Below are 17,946 nucleotides of genomic sequence, written 5' to 3'. Positions count from 1 at the left end.
TCCAGGACATCTCATGGCATAGCAGTGGGTCAAGCAGGAGATGCTAGGTTGGTTTTCAGACCTTCCCCATAAAATAAAAACAAAGCAAAGACCTAAATTATCAACTGAAATGAAGGTGATGAAAGGAGGGGGGCAGCAGCCCATAGATACTGAGATCAAACCCTCCCAGCACTGGAAATTCCTCAGTTCTTTTTCCCCCCACATGGGCAAGCAGTGAGGGCTGATTTGTCCCTGCTCACTGCAGAGGGGTTGGACAAGATGACCTTTGAAGGTCCCTTCCAACCAGATGCACTTTATGATTCCATGCATTCTACTTCATTTGGTGCCCAGGTATTTTATAGTGTGGTCAGCAGATGCCAGCCCTCACACACAGGCTTACTGCCCAAGGCAGCTAGACTTGCAGACTGCAATGCCCCAGGTAAAACAAAAGTCCCCCAATCACTGCAACTCCTGAGCTGAGCTGAGGCTACCAGAAGCTTTTCCACTTGCAGAGCTCACTGCCCCCTGCCCCAAGCAGGCCCTGCTCTGCTTCCTTCCTGACCCTGGCAAAATGCTGTCAGCTTTCCTCACGTTGTGCTGGTGGGCAGGTGAGGGCACTCCACACACTCAAAGTCTTTGTTCATGGAAGTTAGAAGCTAAAAACAGCAGGAAAAAAAAGTCCCCAGTGCCATGCTTCAACCTGGCTCTGCTCTCACACCCCTGCCGCTTCTGGGGGTGCTGGGAAAGCTCCCCATGTACTCAAAGTGCCCCCCAGTCGCAGCCAGATGTGTGGGCAGAGGGAGCTGAGCAGCTCCATGGGCAAGGTCTGAAGGAAGGTCAAAGTAGCAGGATGGGATTAAGGCAAAGAAGATTATTCTGGTCCTAAGCCACCCCTCGGCTACTGCATGGAGAGCATCTGTGAGTGGGGATTTCACCCAATGTCCCTAGGAAATATTCGTTTAAGTGGTGAGAGAAAACCACTTTGAGAAGTGCTTTGATGGGAACTGCTCAAGGAATGTCAAGAGTCTGCCATGGGCCAGATTAGAGCATCTCACTCCGTGCCAGACCACCAGGACTGCTAATGCAGGAGGACCCTCTGCAGAGCTGCTGCAGAGCCATGGACAAGCACAAAGGTGATGTTTTAACTGAGCTCTGAAACCTGCCAGAGGAATCCGACCTCCTCCTGCTTAACCCGTTCCTTACAGCACTAAACCTTCAGCATCCAGCGCTGAGAGCACAAGGGGGCTGAGCAGCACCTTCCCCCCACACTGCCCTTGCAGGACTCACACTCGAGCTGCTGTTTACCTGGGAGGCTCTCGAGTCCCAGCCCAGGCCCTTCAAAGCCCTCTGAACCTCAAGGAGAGGCACTTCTCCGAAGCTTTGCCAGCAGGAATGCTGGCAGGTGAGCTGGAGCCTGAGCCAAAGGCGTCCCGGTCCTCCCGCAGCTCCGCGGCCGCCGGCACAGGGCTGCTCCGCTCCCTCGTTTATCTTCATTACTGCTCCACCCACCATCAATTAACTACGGACTGGGAAAACGCTGCCCCTCAGCAGTCAATCCCCAGCTCCCTCCCCGAGCCGGACACGCTCGGTGGGCTGGGAGGGACCCAGTGCCTGGGGCCCGGGGGTCAGCCATCAATAAACCATTTCTTCTCTCCAGAGGACCCCTGGGAGGGCTCTTCCAGCAGAACCAGTCCTTGGCAGAGCTGCAGGTCCTCCTGCTGAGTGACACCTCAATCAGTGGCTGCTGCCACAGCACAGCTTCCCTTTGCATGCAGATGTTCAACATCTCCAGACAAAGGAGAAAGCTCCCAAGGACAGGTTGTCTTGGGTGTGCTGCCTTCCCCTCTCCCTGTGTCAGCACCCAGATACTAGAACTGGAGACCTTCAGCACGCTGTAGAGTAACCAAACCACCCAGAGCCTGGCAGGGTGCACAGCAGGATGCTCTGCCCAGCTGCCTCCCCCTGTCCCAGCGCAGCCAGCACAGCAGAGGAGTCACAAAGCTTGGGAAGCAGGTACCAGGATTGCAGAAGCAGCCAGAGAAGCAGTGGTAGAGACAGCCCAAGAGAAAAGGAGAGTGGTTCCTCTGCAAGGCTACACTCACTTCTTGTTTATTAACAAGCAATTAGCAAAGCACAATGCCTGGGATCAGAAGCACACCAGGGAGCTGGAGCTAGCTCCCAGCCCTTGTGCAAGATGATGTCCCAGTGTGGGCTGAAGGAACCCCAGACTGGTCTGTGCCTCCCCACCGAGCCCTACCAAGCTCCCCTGCAGCACACTCATCCTCAGCCAGCAGATGTTTCCCATCTCAGGACGTTTCTGAAGGCTGCAGCCTCCCAGCTCCTCTCCCAGCCCCTCTTCAGTCATCTGCCTGAAACCTGCAGGGAGCCTTTTGTGCAAGATCATCTTCTAATTACCCTCCTGTCCAAAGCATGTCTGAACTCAAGGACAAGGAGCAGAATTAATTGCTTAATGAGCTTCTGAATAAATTACCTTCTCTGATGAAGCTGGACAGGACAGAGGAGGAGGGAGGCAGCACTGGAAGCACAGGATCCATACCAATCCAGGCCCTTTTCTCTCCTGATCCACGTGTGTGGCTGAGCCCAGGTAACAGCAACATCCATCTGGGTGGATGCTGGGGTAGATCTGTTTTGTTCTGGAGCTCCAGGCATGGAGAATGTGTCCCTTGCTCAGCTCCACCCCTTCCTAAAGCCCCCCTCATTGCTCCTGGGGGCCCTATTCCCCATCCCATCCACACGTGGCAGAGGGCTTTGCTGAGGTACCTGTGCCAATGCCGAGGTGCCCGGTGGGGTCATTACTCTGAGGGATGACAGATGGAGTGGGGCATTTGGACAACATTTGCATCATCTATCAGGGTCTGTGCAGGAGCTTCCACACCCCACACTGCTGCAGCAGTCAGGGAGGGCTGCTCCAGCCAGCAGCAGGGGGTTCCTGCTCTGGAATCCCAGCAGATGAGTCAATGCAGGGGAATGCAATAGTCACATCGTGTGTCACTCTGGTTTGCAACTGATGATAGCCTCCAGCCAAACTAGAACAGAAATCAAGAGGTTCTCAAGAGAAGGGTCTGGGCTGAGGAGGCCAAGGTGTGATTGCACAATCCCTGCATCCAGAGAAAGGGAAAATGTCATTGGCCAGGAATAACCAAAGCAAGAAGATCCCCAGCGGAGGAGCAGGCTCGGCGTGGAGGCTGCCCCCGTGCTGATGCAATAGGGGTGGGTGCTGTCTGGCCTTCCCTGGGGACCAGCCTCAGGGCCTACCAAAAATCACAGCACAACAATGGAAGCTGGAAAGGAGGAAAATTCCAAGCTTATGAGCACCATCCCTGATCCCAGCCTGCTCCCCACAGCACTGAGGGCTGGGGCACACAGAGCACACCCCAATTCGGAGGCTCCAGAAAGGGAGGAGGGAGCCAGGAGAGGGAGCTGGAAACTGAAGCTCCCCTTCCTATCTGTCCACCTTTACTAAAAGCTGAGTGAATTCACACCAAAGACGACTCACAGAAGCCCACCTTGCTGGCTGCTCTCAGTGTGACCTGCTGTTTAAAGGTTTTGGACCCAGAAGATGAAGATCAGAAGAGCTCACATGTCACCAGTGCAGCAGGAGAGGGGGGGGTCTGCCTGTCCTTCTGAACAGCAAAACAGGGCAGGCTGGGTACTACTAAGAGGCTGGCAGAGTCTGAACCCCATCTGCTGCCTGCCCCTGCTGCCAATGCTGCCCTCTGCTAAGAACACAGCAGCAGTGCACATCTGCTCCTAACCTCCACAGCTGGTCCCACTCTGAAGCCTCAGCGCAGCCTCACATGGCCCCAGCCACACACCCCATAGATTAGGAGCCTGGGAGGTGCATCTCCCCTCAGCCTGTCAGCTCTGGGCAGGGGGAAGGGCAAAGCTAATTTATGTCTGTATGAGCCCCACGGATGTCTCCTCCTCTCCAGGGGAGTTTGCTCTCCTGTTTAACCTCTTCAGCCTGCTGGCACCGGAGGAGGATGATGCAGAGAGGTGCAGGCACTTCCCTCTCCCCCCTCCCCCTGGAATCTTCCTCTCACTCTTGGTCCTTGGGATTCACCCAACGTTTCTCAGGAAAAAAAAAAAAAAGAAAGAGAGAAAAGAAAGAAAAGAGGACCTCAAGACAAGTATGCATTTAATAAGCAGTGAGACAAATAAGCTCCAGTTATCCCAGCAGAATTACAACACCAGAGAACAATTTTCTGCATTCCTCTGAAGGCCTGAAGGAACCCAATTGCCTGCTCGCAGCCTAAATAGGTACCAGACACCAAGAGCTCCATAAGCAAACAGAGCCCCAAAGTGCAAAAATGAAATAAGTAAAAAGCTTCACATTACACAGAAAGCAGCCCCTTGCACCTTGTTATTGATGGGCTTGACTCTGACCTTTACACCCTGCCTTGCTCAGAGTCAGGGATCTACGAGCCTTGGCACCCTCACAACAATTCCAGGATGAGGAGCAGGGAATGGAGAAGCCCGGCCAGGGCTGGAGGAGATCATAGAGTCAATAAGGTTGGAAGAGACCTCAGAGATCATCAAGTCCAACCTCTCACCCAGCACCTCCTGACAACTAAACCATGGCTCCAAGTGCCACGTCCAATCCCCCCTTGAACACCTCCAGGGATGGGGACTCCACCACCTCCCTGGGCAGCACATCCCAATGGCCAAGCTCTCTTGCTGGGAAGAACTTTCTCCTCACCTTGAAACTAAACTTCCCCTGGCACAGCTTGAGACTGTGTCCTCTTGTTCTGGTGCTGCTTGCCTGGGAGAAGAGACCAACCCCCACCTGGCTACAGCCTCCCTTCAGGGAGTTGTAGACAGCAATAAGGTCTCCCCTGTGCCTCCTCTTCTCCAGGCTAAGCAACCCCAGCTCCCTCAGCCTCTCCTCCCAGGGCTGTGCTCCAGACCCCTTCCCAGCCTCATTGCCCTCCTCTGGAAGGGAACCAGCCTGGGACAAAGCCAGACCAAGACCCACTGCAGTGCAGCCCCAGGGCTAAGAGTGACCATCTCCATGGGGACTTGTCAGCAGCATCTTGGTGACTGAGGGTTCTGATGGCAGGAGAACCACTGCTGGCACACCCAGAGAACAGCCAGTCACACACACATACACACACAGCTTCAGAGGATGAAGGGCTCCCACCGTGGTGCATCACTGCAAGAGGCTCTGAAGTGGTTTGTAAGAGAGGCTGAGAGAGTTGGGGCTGTTCAGTCTGGAGAACAGAAGGCTCTGAGGAGACCTTACTGTAGCTTTCCAGTTTCTGAAGGGGGCTACAAGAAAGCTGGGGAGAGACTTCTGAGGGTGTCAGGGAGGGATAGGACTGGGGGGGATGGAACAAAACTAGAAGTGGGAAGATTCAGATTGGATGTTAGGAAGAAGTTCTTCCCCATGAGGGTGGTGAGAGCCTGGCACAGGCTGCCCAGGGAGGTGGTGGAATCCTCATCCCTGGAGGTGTTTGCAGCCAGGCTGGATGCAGCTGTGAGCAACCTGCTGTAGTGTGAGGTGTCCCTGCCCATAGCAGGGGGTTGGAGCTGGCTGAGCCTTGAGGTCCCTTCCAACCCTGACAATTCTGTAACAAGCCCACATGAACCAGAGCTGGCTCAAGCAGACCCTGGCACCCAGAAATACTCAGGAGACTAAACCACCTCACACTACTGCTGGGTGGCAAAGTTTCACTCCTTGAAAGCTTCTCAGTGCCAGATGAGCACATCTGGAGGAGACAACCTGAGGCATGTGGGCTGAGACAAAGTCCTGATCCACAAAGATCTTCAGACACTCTCTTTACAACCAGCAGGGATTTAGTTGCCCAGTTGCCTCACAAACAAGAGCTGTCCTCTCTGTGCTTACTCTCCCCTCCCTCCTTTGGAGAGGACTTCTGGAGAAGAGGCTGGCAGAAGAAATGCAGCTTCCCTCCTCCTGGGCATTCTGATCAAAACTAAGCTGGTTTGACATGGAAAGACACACACACACACACAAAAACCCCCAAACCAACCCAACCCAACCCAACCCCACCCCAAACTCAACCCCTGCCTAAATGGATCCCAGACTCCATCACTGCTTTACAATACACACCTTGGTATCAGGTAGATAAATAAAGGCTGGTGCTCAGGTTCCTTGGGCTTCACTGGCTACTCTGAATGGAGTAAGAGGTTGAGAAGTCTGCTAACATCACACACAGCCCCCCAGGGAAAGGCTTTTGCCACCCCAGTGGCTACAAGGTCACCCTAGGGCATGTTTCAGAGCAGTGGCAGCAGTCAATGTTTACCTGCCCTGAGCCACAGCTGCCACTCTGAGCTGCACACATGGATGTAACTTAATCACAGGTGGCTGTATATGGTGTCACTATGGGATGGATCAGGTGGTAAGGCCCTGCTTGGCACATGGCTGTTCCTATAAAAGCCTCAACAATCCTGCTAGGAAATCACCCTGAGCTCCTTCTTCCCCAGGCCCTGCTGGCACTCCTGGAGACAGGAAGGGAGGTTGTAGCCAGGTGGGGGTTGGTCTCTTCTCCCAAGCAAGCAGCACCAGAACAAGAGGACACAGTCTCAAGCTGCACCAGGGGAGGTTTAGGCTGGAGGTGAGGAGAAAGTTCTTCCCTGAGATAGCTGTTAGCCATTGGAATGTGCTGCCCAGGGAGGTGATGGAGTCACCACCCCTGGGGCTGTTCAAGAGGGGATTTGACGCGGCATGTGGTGCCAGGGTTTAGTCATGAGGTCTGTGGTGCCAGGTTGGACTTGATGATCTTTGAGGTCTCTTCCAACCTTGGTGATTCTGTGATTCCAGCACCCACTGCCAGCCTGCTTTCAGCAGAAGCCCAGCCCCTCGCTGTTCCTGCTGTGTCAGGGGAGGACAGTGAAAGAAAGCAGCTCTTGGGATGATACATGGGAGGCAGCCCTTCATTTATAACCCCACACAAAGGCTGGACAGTGTTCAACTCTCAAAAGCATTAGGTTGGTTACCTTATGGGCCCCCACGGAGCAAGAAGTGAAATTGCATGAACACAACACATCAATTAATCACCAGGATGAGCCCAGAGCGAGGAACAGCCCCAGTGACACACAGGCAACTGGAAAGCAAGCTGAGAAATTACCTACTAGCAGTTGAGCAACTCAGAGCAATTTGGGTAGTACCTTTCTCAATGAACTCAAAGTATTTGACTTGGATGCAAGCCCAGGCAGCAGGAGCATGCAGTGGAGAGCAGCAATGGCACTGCTGCCTCCACACACGTTTCCCCCAGCCAGCCTTCCAAACAAAGCTACACCCACAGGAGAGGCACAGGTGGCTCCACAGCACTTTGTTTACAAGGCAAAGGAGGCTTTGACAACCCAAAGCATCCTTCTGAGCCTCCTGGGTGAGGATCAGCTAGAGGTCACCTCACATGACCTGGGACTGCTGGATTTCCGAGGTAGGCTACAGCAGGCTGCTTCCATCCAGGAGCCAGGAATAAACCTTTATTTAGAATAAACCAAACCAGGTTGGAAGAGACCTTCAAGATCATTGTGTCCAACCCATCAACCAATCCAACCCACCCAAACAGCTAACCCATGGCACCAAGCACCCCAGCAAGTCTCCCCCTGAACACCCCCAATGACGGCGACTCCACCACCTCCCCGGGCAGCCCATCCCAATGGGCAATCACTCTCTCTGTATAGAACTTCTTCCTAACATCCAACCTGAACCTCCCCTGGCGCAGCCTGAGACTGTGTCCTCTTGTTCTGGTACTGGCTGCCTGGGAGAAGAGACCAACCTCTGCCTGTCTACAACCTCCCTTCAGGTAGTTGTAGAGAGTGATAAGGTCACCCCTGAGTCTCCTCTTCTCCAGGCTGAGCAACCCCAGCTCCCTCAGCCTCTCCTCACAGGGCTGTGTTCCAAACCCCTCACCAACTTTGTTGCTCTTCTCTGGACTCGTTCCAGCAAGTCAACATCCTTCCTAAACTGAGGGGCCCAGAACTGGACACAGGACTCAAGGTGTGGCCTAACCAGTGCAGTGTCCAGGGGCAGAATGACCTCCCTGCTCCTGCTGGCCACACTGTTCCTGATGCAGGCCAGGATGCCATTGGCCCTCTTGGCTGCCTGGGCACACTGCAGGCTCATGTTCAGCCTACCATCGACCAGTACCCCCAGATCCCTCTCTGCCTGGCTGCTCTCAGCCACTCTGTCCCCAACCTGTAGCACTGCCTGGGGTTGTTGTGGCCAATGTGCAGAACCTGGCACTTGGATGTGTTCAATCTCATGCCGTTGGCCTCTGCCCATCTGTCCAGCCTGTCGAGGTCCCTCTGCAGAGCCTCTCTACCCTCCAGCAGATCATTTCCAACAGCTTTGGAAGTCAGTGTCCCAGCTTGCATCAGCCCTTCCCCAACAGCAGTGCAGGTCAGCCATGGGGAATCTCCCAGGTGAGCACATGTGTGTGTGTTTAGCTGGAGAATGTAGGTGAAGCACAGCTTCCCAGGTGCTCACTGTCAGCCTTTCTCCACCAGCTTGTGCTGCCTTCACCACTTCCACCTTAGAAAGCCTTGGCTCTGCCTCCTCCACGCTGAGCAGCAGAGCTGAACCTGACAGCCGACATCATTTTCTCTAACAGGGGTGAGTGGGAATGGCAGTCACACACCAGTGACCTCAGAGCACTTGGCTGCCACAGCCATCTTCTCACCTCTGCAGTAAACAAACCCCTGTGGCTGGGCTGTACAGAAAGTGATACCTTTGAAGGGCTCCACAGCTCAGCTCTCTTCAAGCCCTGACATCAACAAGGGCAGGACTCTGGACTAATGCTTGGAAGGTCAGATCTGCCCCACAGATGCCCATGGAGGTGTCACAACCACTTCTGGCAGTTTCAGAGCCCACCCTGTTCTCAAGGTGAGGCATTTGAAAGGCAGAGGATGCACAATGGAACCTAAAGAGCAGGAACCAGAGGACAGTGATAGGACTGGGGGGAATGGATCCAGGCCAGAGGAGGGTAGATTTAGATTAGACACCATGAGGGTGGTGAGAGGCTGGCACAGGTTGCTCAGGGAGGTGGTGGAAGCCTCACCCCTGGAGGTGTTTGCAGCCAGGCTGGAGGTGGCTGTGAGGAACCTGCTGCAGTGTGAGGCGTCCCTGCCCATGGCAGGGGTTGGAACTGGCTGAGCCTTGAGGTCCCTTCCAACCCTGACAGTTCTGTGAGTTCATGCCACCCATTTCCTCCCCTCACACAAGCCTGGAGGACAGGGAAGCAGCAGATGTGTTTGCACACCAGAATCTGTACCCAGGCACTGAAGGAATCAGCAAACTCCATGTGTTAAGAAGCAGCCTTTTAATAAAGAAAGCAGAACCATACTTTGCTGTTAACAAATATTTTGGACAAGGCTTATAAAATCCCATCTGAGCCAACTAGCTGTGCATCTGCAGCTGAGGAGGAAGTGTCAATGCTCCAAACATCTGCTCTGCTTGTGGCCTCTCCTTTCATACAGAGGAAAGATCAGCTTCCAGTTGTACAAGTGATTAAAGAGAGCATGAAGGTATTGCTCAACCAATCTATTTCCTTAGATGATTACAGACTGAGGCCAAAGAAGAAATCCACACACTGAGCAGCAGTACCAACAGGGAAGCCTGCCAAAGATACCAGTTTGAAGAGCAGAGCTTTCTTCCTTGCCCCCCACACATCTGGGGGTCATCTAACCAGCTCAACAAAACAGACTCCAGTCACCTTGGAGTCAGCTGGAGCCAGAGGCTGGACAGCAAATGGACCTTGATGTTTTCCATGATGAAGCTGAAGGTTGAAAGAAGAGTCCCAAAGCACTGGAACAAAGGAAAACAAAACAGAACAAGTTAGCTCAGTTTCAAACCCAACATCCTTTGGCTGACTAAAGGTATGAACACAACACACACAGTGTAACTAAGGTTGGAAGAGACCTCGAGGATCATCGACTCCAACCTGTAACACCCTCAAGGCAAGAGAGCTACGATCCCCTCAGTGCTGATGCCATGAAATGGGCTTGCAGCAAGCATTAACTATTAGCCAAGACACACAGAAGACACAAAAGCCCTCTGGAAGCCCCAGCTCCAGCCTTGTTCACTCACCCCTGGGGCAGTCGCTCAGCTGGAGGCCAGCACGCTGGGAGCAGTCACAGGCCACAGCACCCGCAGCACCTAGGCAGGAGCAGAGGGGTCAGGATGGTGCTTTTCCCTCCACCCCAGCTCTCCCAGCTGCTCCAGGCACTGTGGAACAGACTGGGGAGGAGAGTGATGTACTTCTTAGACATTCAGCCATGGATGTTTTTTGAAGTCATAGACTCAAACCTGTGAAAACTGACCCCATGGAGCTCCTGCTGCAGCCTGTTCACCCAGCCCAGGCTTCCAGGATCACACCTCACAGGATGTCAGGGGTTGGAAGGGACCCTAAGAGATCACTGAGTCCAACCCCCCTGCCAGAGCAGGACCATACTCAGCTCAGGTCACAGAATAACACATCCAGACAGGCCTTGAAAGTCTCCAGAGAAAGAGACTCCACAGCCTCTCTGGGCAGCCTGCTCCAGTGCTCTGTGACCCTTGCAGTGAAGAAGTTGCCCCTTGTGTTGGGGTGGAACCTCTTTCCAGGCAGGATCCATACTCTAAGATGCCATCTAAACAGTTCCAGAAATAAAGCTGAGGCTAACACAAAAGGTGCAAACTTGTCAGCACCTTAGAACCACAGAAGGGTTTGGGGTTGGAAGGGACCTTAAAGGTCACCCAGTGCCAACTCTCCTGCCAGGGGCAGGGACACCTCCTACCAGAGCAGGCTGCTCAAGGCCTTGAGGCCACCTACTTTCATTGTGCACCATTACAACTGACAAACTGCAGGGTTAATTTCAGTTCTTTTAGAATGATTCAGGGCATTTTCTCACTTTTAAAACCTCTGCTTTCCCAGCCTCACAGATTCCTGCTGCTCCTCCTCAGCCCCATCCCACCCCCAGCCCCGAGGGCTGCGCTGGGACTCAGGTTATCCTCACCCAGCCCTCCCTTTGCAGGAGGGCAGCCATGACAGGACTCATTTACTTTGAGGGCTTTACTTTGGCCCTCCTGGCTTCTATCATAACCTCAAATATTACATTAAAAAGGCTTTTAAAACATAACATTGGCAGCAGGGTGGGAGCTTTTCTCTGCAGCCAGCTTCTTCCCTGCCTCTTTGCGTGTGGCACCTTCCCATTAAGTGCATGAGTTAAGATGTAGATTAGCAAGGCAAGAAACCTTTGCCCTTGGCATCCACACTCAGCTGTGACAGGAAACTTCAGGCTTGCTTCTTTTTCTTCCCCCCACCCTCCTCCTCCTATGAAGTGTAGACCCACTCACTGCACATTGGCAGGGAAGTGCACATCTCCAAACTATACACATTTTTCTCTTAGATAAGCAAAGGACTCAAGTGTTTATAAATATGAAAAGTTCAGCAGCTGGCTAAAAAAGTTAATTCCCCAGTCTCACTTAATGAGCTTTGGGGGAAAGTGGTAGGGGGATTTGCTCAGCAAGCAGAGCAGAGTGTCACAGAAAGCAGGAACTCTCCAGACAGGGCTCTGTTTAGTCCTATTTTCAGTGTCACAGAAAGCAGGAACTCCCCAGACAGGGCTCTGTTTAGTCCTATTTTCTGTCTCTGGATGGCTGCTATCAACAGAATGCCCTGGAATCCTCTGACAGGGAGCAGGGAACAGCCACAGAGAGAGAGAGAGAAGAAATGTTTGCTCCTGATCTTGCAAGCATTAAAAACCCAAATGGCCAATTTTTGCTTCAAGTCCCAGGACTTCTTTTTCTTCCGTGTCAGAACATCAAGCGATCCATAGCAAAAGGCCTGGGAACAGGGAGGGTCAGGATTGTGGCCAGCTCCCTGAGCAGGCAGGATTCAGCAGCCACACCACCCCAGGATTTGTTTCAGCCCCTTTAAGAGGAACTCAGCCTGCTCCATCCCAGGAGCAGAAGGTCAAAGCAGGATTGATTTGCTGGGGAGGTTCAGCACCTCGGTTGTGCCCAGGAACTTGGAGGCAATCTGCAGCGCTGCTGTCGCTCTGCAGCTCTCCTCTCCAGAGGCTTCTGGGGGTCACTGGAGGATATTACAGAAGGAATTGTGCCCCATCACTTTTGCCAGATGATAAAGGGCTGGCCAGCCCTTCACTTATGGAATTGTTACCAAGTTACAAACTCACACTGCATGGAAAGCCATCAGAGCCTCCTGTCTGCAGTGGCACCAGCAGCTGGTTATTGCAACAGTGTTTTTCAGCCTGCTCAGTGAACTGGAAGGATTTTTGTCATCCCTTCTGTCACTGGGACCGTTCTGGACAGCAGCTGCTTCACAATCAGGGCTGGGCTGATGAACAGTGGCTCTCCATGAGATCAGAAACCCAGCTGAAACACAGCAAGGCTGAGCTCTTAGCCACTGAGTGCACCTGCACTGCAGGTCACAGACTGCATCAGGTGGGAAGAGACCCTCAAAGGTCATCTTGTCCAATCCCACTGCAGCCAGCAGGGACACCTCCAAGTAGATCAGGCTGCTCAGGACCATGTCAAGTCTGATCTTGAATGTCTCCAGGGACAGAGCCTCACCCACATCCCTGGGCAACCTGTTCCAGTGTTCCACCAATCCCATTGTGCAGAACTTCCTCCTGATGTCCAACCTAAATCTCCCCTGCTTCAGGTTTCAAAGTACTGCCCCTTGTCCTATCACCACAGCCCCTTCTAAACAGTCCCTCCTCAGCCTTTCTGTAGGTTCCCTGTGGATATTGAAATGCAGCTCTAGGGTCTACCTGACCTCACATAGAGCACTTTCCCTTCAACAAAAGGCACAACCAACCCAACCTGCTCACACAGAGCACCTTCCCTTCACAGGGTATTACCAGCCCAAGCTGCTCACACAGAGCACCTTCCCCTCAACAAAAGGCACTACCAACCCAAGCTGCTCACACAGAGCACCTTCCCTTCACAGGGCATAACCAACCCAAGCTGCTCACACAGAGCACCTTCCCTTCACAGGGCATAACCAACCCAAGCTGCTCACACAGAGCACCTTCCCTTCACAGGGCATAACCAACCCAACCTTGCTCACACAGAGCACCTTCCCTTCAACACAGCGCACTACCAACCCAAGCTGCTCACACAGAGCCCCTTCCCTTCAACAAAAGGCACAGCCACCCCAAGCTGCACAAGACCCAGCAGCCAGAGCTGGCTGTGATGGGATGTGTGCATGCTGAGCCCCCCTGCCAGCAGCATCCCCTAATCCCTGCAGCCCCTTCCACCTGTGCACGACGCCGAAATCCCTGCGGCGGCAGGCGGCCGTGCCAGCAGCCCCTTGCTAGATGGTGTAACAAGCTGTATACATTGGAACCAGCAAATGGCTGCACTGTGATTTTTGGCCACTGGGAATATTTTCAGCCCTTTGCCAAGGTTTACTCTTGTGATTTATTATGGAGGAAACAAACTCAAGCACTAACAACTGAAAATATGTAAACTCAGGCTTCCCGAGCCAACAGAAAGGTATTCGACGTCTTCAAGGCCTTCAGGGGTTGCAGTCTGCTGGAGACTGAACTGCTGGGCACAACAGCTTTGCTTCAGGGGAGACTGAAAGATGATTTCAAGTGGGCAAATGGAAGCTGATTAGGGGATTTGTAGTGGGAAAACTCCAAGGGCACACCACTTTGCAGTGGTCGTTCCTCAAAGCGTGCCCTGGATTTGTTGGAAGGTCAACAGCTTTGGGGGGTGGGGAGGGAAATGACTATTTTTGGGAGCATTTTTTCCACTAAGGCCAAAGCACTCCCAAGTGCTCTAACATTTGGGATTTGCTTCTCTCAAATTGCTGTATTTAGTGTGTTTCAAAGCAGAGGGAAATAATACTTGGAACAACGAAACACACAACGAAAGCCGAAAGCGGTGGAGCTGCCTGCAGGTGCTGGTTGAGGAGTCTTGGGGGCAGAGGGGGTTGTCATTAAAAGAGAAGGCAAATTGCTGCTTTCAGTTTGAAAACTCAATCAGATGCTGCTGCCACTCACCTCCAGATACCAGAGAGATGCCTGAGGAAGTGTTAGCAGCACCCTCAGTTAAAGTACTGCAGCAGCTGTGCCCCGGGCTGTCCATCCAAAGCAGGGAGAGCAGCAGGATGAGGGAGGTGATTCTGCTCCTCTGCTCTGCTCCAGTGAGACCCCACCTGCAGCACTGCATCCAGCTCTGGTGTCCCCAGCAAAACTTGGGCATGGAACTGCTGGAGCAGGTCCAGAGGAAGTCATGAAGATGATCAGAGGGCTGGAGAATCTCCCCTATGTGGACAGGCTGAGAGAGTTGGGGCTATGATCAGGTGACTGCCTGGTGGATGTGGGGCAGGCTGTGGATGTAGTATCGTAGAATCAGTCAGGGTTGGAAGGGACCACAAGGATCATCTAGTTCCAACCCCCCTGCCATGGGCAGGGACACCCCACACTAGATCAGGCTGGCCAGAGCCTCATCCAGCCTGGACTTAAACACCTCCAGGGATGGCCAGCCCTAAACCAGCAGAATGAGTGCCAAGAACTCCTTTGTCTGTGCTGCCAGCACTGTGACTTGGTTGAGGGAATCACAGAATCAGCCAGGTTGGAAAAAAACTCAGAGATCATCCAGTCCAGCCTACTGCCTACTACCTAACACCTCCTGACAACTAACCCATGGCTCCAAGTGCCACATCCAAGCCCCTCTTGAACACCTCCAGGGATGGGGATTCCATCACCTCCCTGGGCAGCACATCCCAGTGGACAATTCCTCTTTCTGGGAAGAACTTTCTCCTCACCTCCAGCCAAGACCTGCCCTGGCACAGCTTGAGACTGTGTCCTCTTGTTCTGGTGCTGCTTGCCTGGGAGAAGAGGCCAACCCCTTCCTGGCTACAACCACCTTTTAGGTAGTTGTAGAGAGCAATGAGGTCCCCCCTGAGCCTCCTCTTCTGCAGGCTAAACAACCCCAGCTCCCTCAGCCTCTCCTCCCAGGGCTGTGCTCCAGACCCCTCCCCAGCTTTGTTGCCCTTCTCTGGACACCTTCAATGTCCTTCTTAAATTGAATGATGTGCTGACATCTTCTGAGATGTTGCTGATCATCTTTTCAGCTCACAGACTCCGTCCACCCTTTCCTACAGAAGACATGGGAAGCAAACCCTTGGATTTTTTTGTCCCCTCCCACCCTTGGCCTTGATGTTCAGAATGCCATTGTGCAAAGCCAACTAAGTCATACAAAGCCTTTTTTTCCCCCACCCCCTTGGATCAAGGAACCCAACAGAGAGAAGTTCACCAAGCAATTCTTTGTTAGCATAACATTTGACCTGGGATCTCTTTGGACATCAGACAACTTTGCTAATGCAGCCCTTACAGAATTAATCAAGCAGATAGTTAGAGCCTGGTTACTGTGAACCCAACCAGTTAGGAGCAGCACTGAAATGTGGCACTGGCATGGCCAGCAAAGTTTTCCAACAGCAAGATCAACAGAACTTGTGGAGATGAGGCCCCACTGTAACCTGCAGGACTTGGGACACTGCAGACCAGACCCCCCAGCAAAGCCAGTGCTCTTGGGGCACTGCAGACCAGACTCTCCAGCAAAGCCAGTGCTCTTGGCACTGCAGACCAGACTCTCCAGCAAAGCCAGTGCTCTTGGGACACTGCAGACCAGACTCTCCAGCAAAGCCAGTGCTCTTGGCACTGCAGACCAGACTCTCCAGCAAAGCCAGTGCTCTTGGGGCACTGCAGACCAGACTCTCCAGCAAAGCCAGTGCTCTTGGGGCACTGCAGACCAGACTCTCCAGCAAAGCCAGTGCTCTTGGGGCACTGCAGACCAGACTCTCCAGCAAAGCCAGTGCTCTTGGGACACTGCAGACCAGACTCTCCAGCAAAGCCAGTGCTCTTGGGGCACTGCAGACCAGACTCTCCAGCAAAGCCAGTGCTCTTAGGGCACTGCAGACCAGACTCTCCTGCAAAGCCAGTGCTCTTGGGGCACTGCAGACCAGACTCTCCAGCAAAGCCAGTGCTCTTGGGGCACTGCAGACCAGACTCTCCAGCAAAGCCAATGCTCTTGGGGCACTGCAGACCAGACTCTCCAGCAAAGCCAGTGCTCTTAGGGCACTGCAGACCAGACTCTCCAGCAAAGCCAGTGCTCTTGGGGCACTGCAGACCAGACTCTCCAGCAAAGCCAGTGCTCTTGGGGCACTGCAGACCAGACTCTCCAGCAAAGCCAGTGCTCTTGGCACTGCAGACCAGACTCTCCAGCAAAGCCAGTGACTGCAGGACAAAGTATCCTCAAGGGGAAAGAAAAGGCTTTACCTCCCAGGTCTCTATTACCTGCTGCATTAAACCAGCAAGAAAGCACAAGCCTTCCCCTTCCCCCTCCAGCCCCCTTTTTGACCAACAAAGCTGGAATAATTCACAGAGCGTTCAGAGCTCTTCATTTGCCTATTGTTCTGCAGCATGACATGCACAGCTCAGGCAAAGCTGAGAGGCTGCCTGTGCAGAAGTGAGACAGCACAGCTTCCAGAAGCCAAGAGCAGATGATCAGGTTACAGCCAGCAGGCATGTTAACAGATAGACAAGGAAAAGAAACCCTAAAAGGAGCAGGGCAGAGAGAAGGGGGAAAGGGAGAGGGGCACAGCAGGTACCCACAGAACAAAGGGCTCAACAGCAGACACAGGCAGATGCCTTTGAAGTCACCCAGATCAGACAGGTGTCTGGAGCTCCAAGCCTTACTGACACCAGCCAGACCTTGAACAGCTGCTCAAATGACTGACTGCACACCTTCTCCACCTAGTAATGAGCCTCAAAAACTCCCAAAGACCCCCACAGGTGACTTCAGCAAGCCCCAGGAGAGAGACAACACTCACAGCTTTGGCAAAGAGCACCATCAGCTCCGGGAACTGGTGCGTGAGGAGGGCGAGCATCGCCGAGAAGGAGCAGAGGCCTGCTGTGAAATGGATGAAAAAGGGAAGCTCCTTCTGGGGGTAGACAGAGACTTCATGGAATGCTGGAAGGGAAAACAGAGGACAATGACATTTGGTCCCAGAGGACAGCATCCTGAATCATTCACACAGCCTTTTAACTGGCTTCCAGTCTTTCCCCTGGGCAGCTCTGCACTCAGAGCCCTTCTGCAGCTTGGTAGCTCTCTGGACTTCAAAAACTTCTCCCAGAACTTCTCCCTCTACATGAAATGTTTCTCTTCATCACTGACAGTTACCACATCTCTCTCTCTCTCTCTTTCCCCCCTCATCTTTTTCACTTCACCAAGTGAAGCACCTCATCAGGTTTAGTTTTGGGTACCTCCTCTTTGCCCAGGGCAGAGGGAAGAACTGTATCATTCACAAGCTGTCAAAAGCTACCCAGAGCAACCAAACCACCAATTCAGGCCCTTCCAGCCCCCTGAAGCATTCCCCCTGTGGCCTGAAGGGACCACATCTCCCCTTCCTGGAAGAACCTCAGCAAGCACAAAACAACCCTCCTGTTATACACACATGCAAGCAGCTCCTTAATGCTTTTCCAGGATCCCTGGTTGGGAGGCTACAGTAAATTCTTTGGGAGCAGCTGACAGAGCAGAGCTCAAAGAAAACAGTCCCAGGACTGGGTTATAAATCCTGCACCTAGCAGCTCCTTGCAATTTCCAATCTGTGGTAACCAAATCAAAAGGAGATGATTGGTGGGGCTGAGGGCTGGCATGTGGAGCTTTCAGCACTCAAGACACTACTACTGGTTACTAGCTGGGGACCTGGCTGGTGAATTTGCAATTACTGGCTCTGAATACCTGCAGCTCTGACTTCTATCCAGTGATTTGAGAGGGGGAAGGTTAAAAGAAAAAGGGAGATGGGGGGGGGGGGGGGGGAAGAAAAACAGTTTCTACAGACCTAAGTCTGCAAGGTCTGCCTGCTTCCTGACAAGCTGCTGTTAAAAGTCTAACAAAAGCCTTCCAAATTGAAGTTAAACCAAGAAAATGCAGTTGGGTTCATCTGTACACTGAAGTCTGAG

At 53.0% G+C, this 17,946-nt stretch overlaps 1 protein-coding gene across 2 annotated transcripts in view; it reads right to left on the bottom strand.

Annotated features, from left to right (window-relative positions):
• Positions 1 to 9,268: 9,268 nt before the first annotated feature.
• The window catches only part of ST7L (suppression of tumorigenicity 7 like), a 33,292-nt gene continuing 24,614 nt past the window's right edge, over positions 9,269 to 17,946 (bottom strand). For both annotated transcript variants that reach the window (XM_068159566.1, XM_068159565.1), the window contains 3 exons: positions 16,815 to 16,954; positions 10,055 to 10,123; positions 9,269 to 9,772 (listed from right to left, as the gene is read on the bottom strand). In XM_068159566.1, coding sequence (XP_068015667.1) covers positions 10,070 to 10,123; positions 16,815 to 16,954 — 194 coding nt within the window. In that variant the 3' untranslated portion in view covers positions 9,269 to 9,772; positions 10,055 to 10,069. The remainder of the gene's footprint in view (positions 9,773 to 10,054; positions 10,124 to 16,814; positions 16,955 to 17,946) is intronic.

The sequence above is a fragment of the Melanerpes formicivorus genome, unplaced genomic scaffold, assembly GCF_026170545.1.
Source record: "Melanerpes formicivorus ecotype bairdi unplaced genomic scaffold, bMelFor1.0.p_v2 SCAF_46, whole genome shotgun sequence".
Lineage (NCBI taxonomy): Eukaryota > Metazoa > Chordata > Aves > Piciformes > Picidae > Melanerpes > Melanerpes formicivorus.
Note: the sequence above shows the minus strand (reverse complement) of the source record. Positions and strands in the feature narration are given on the sequence as shown.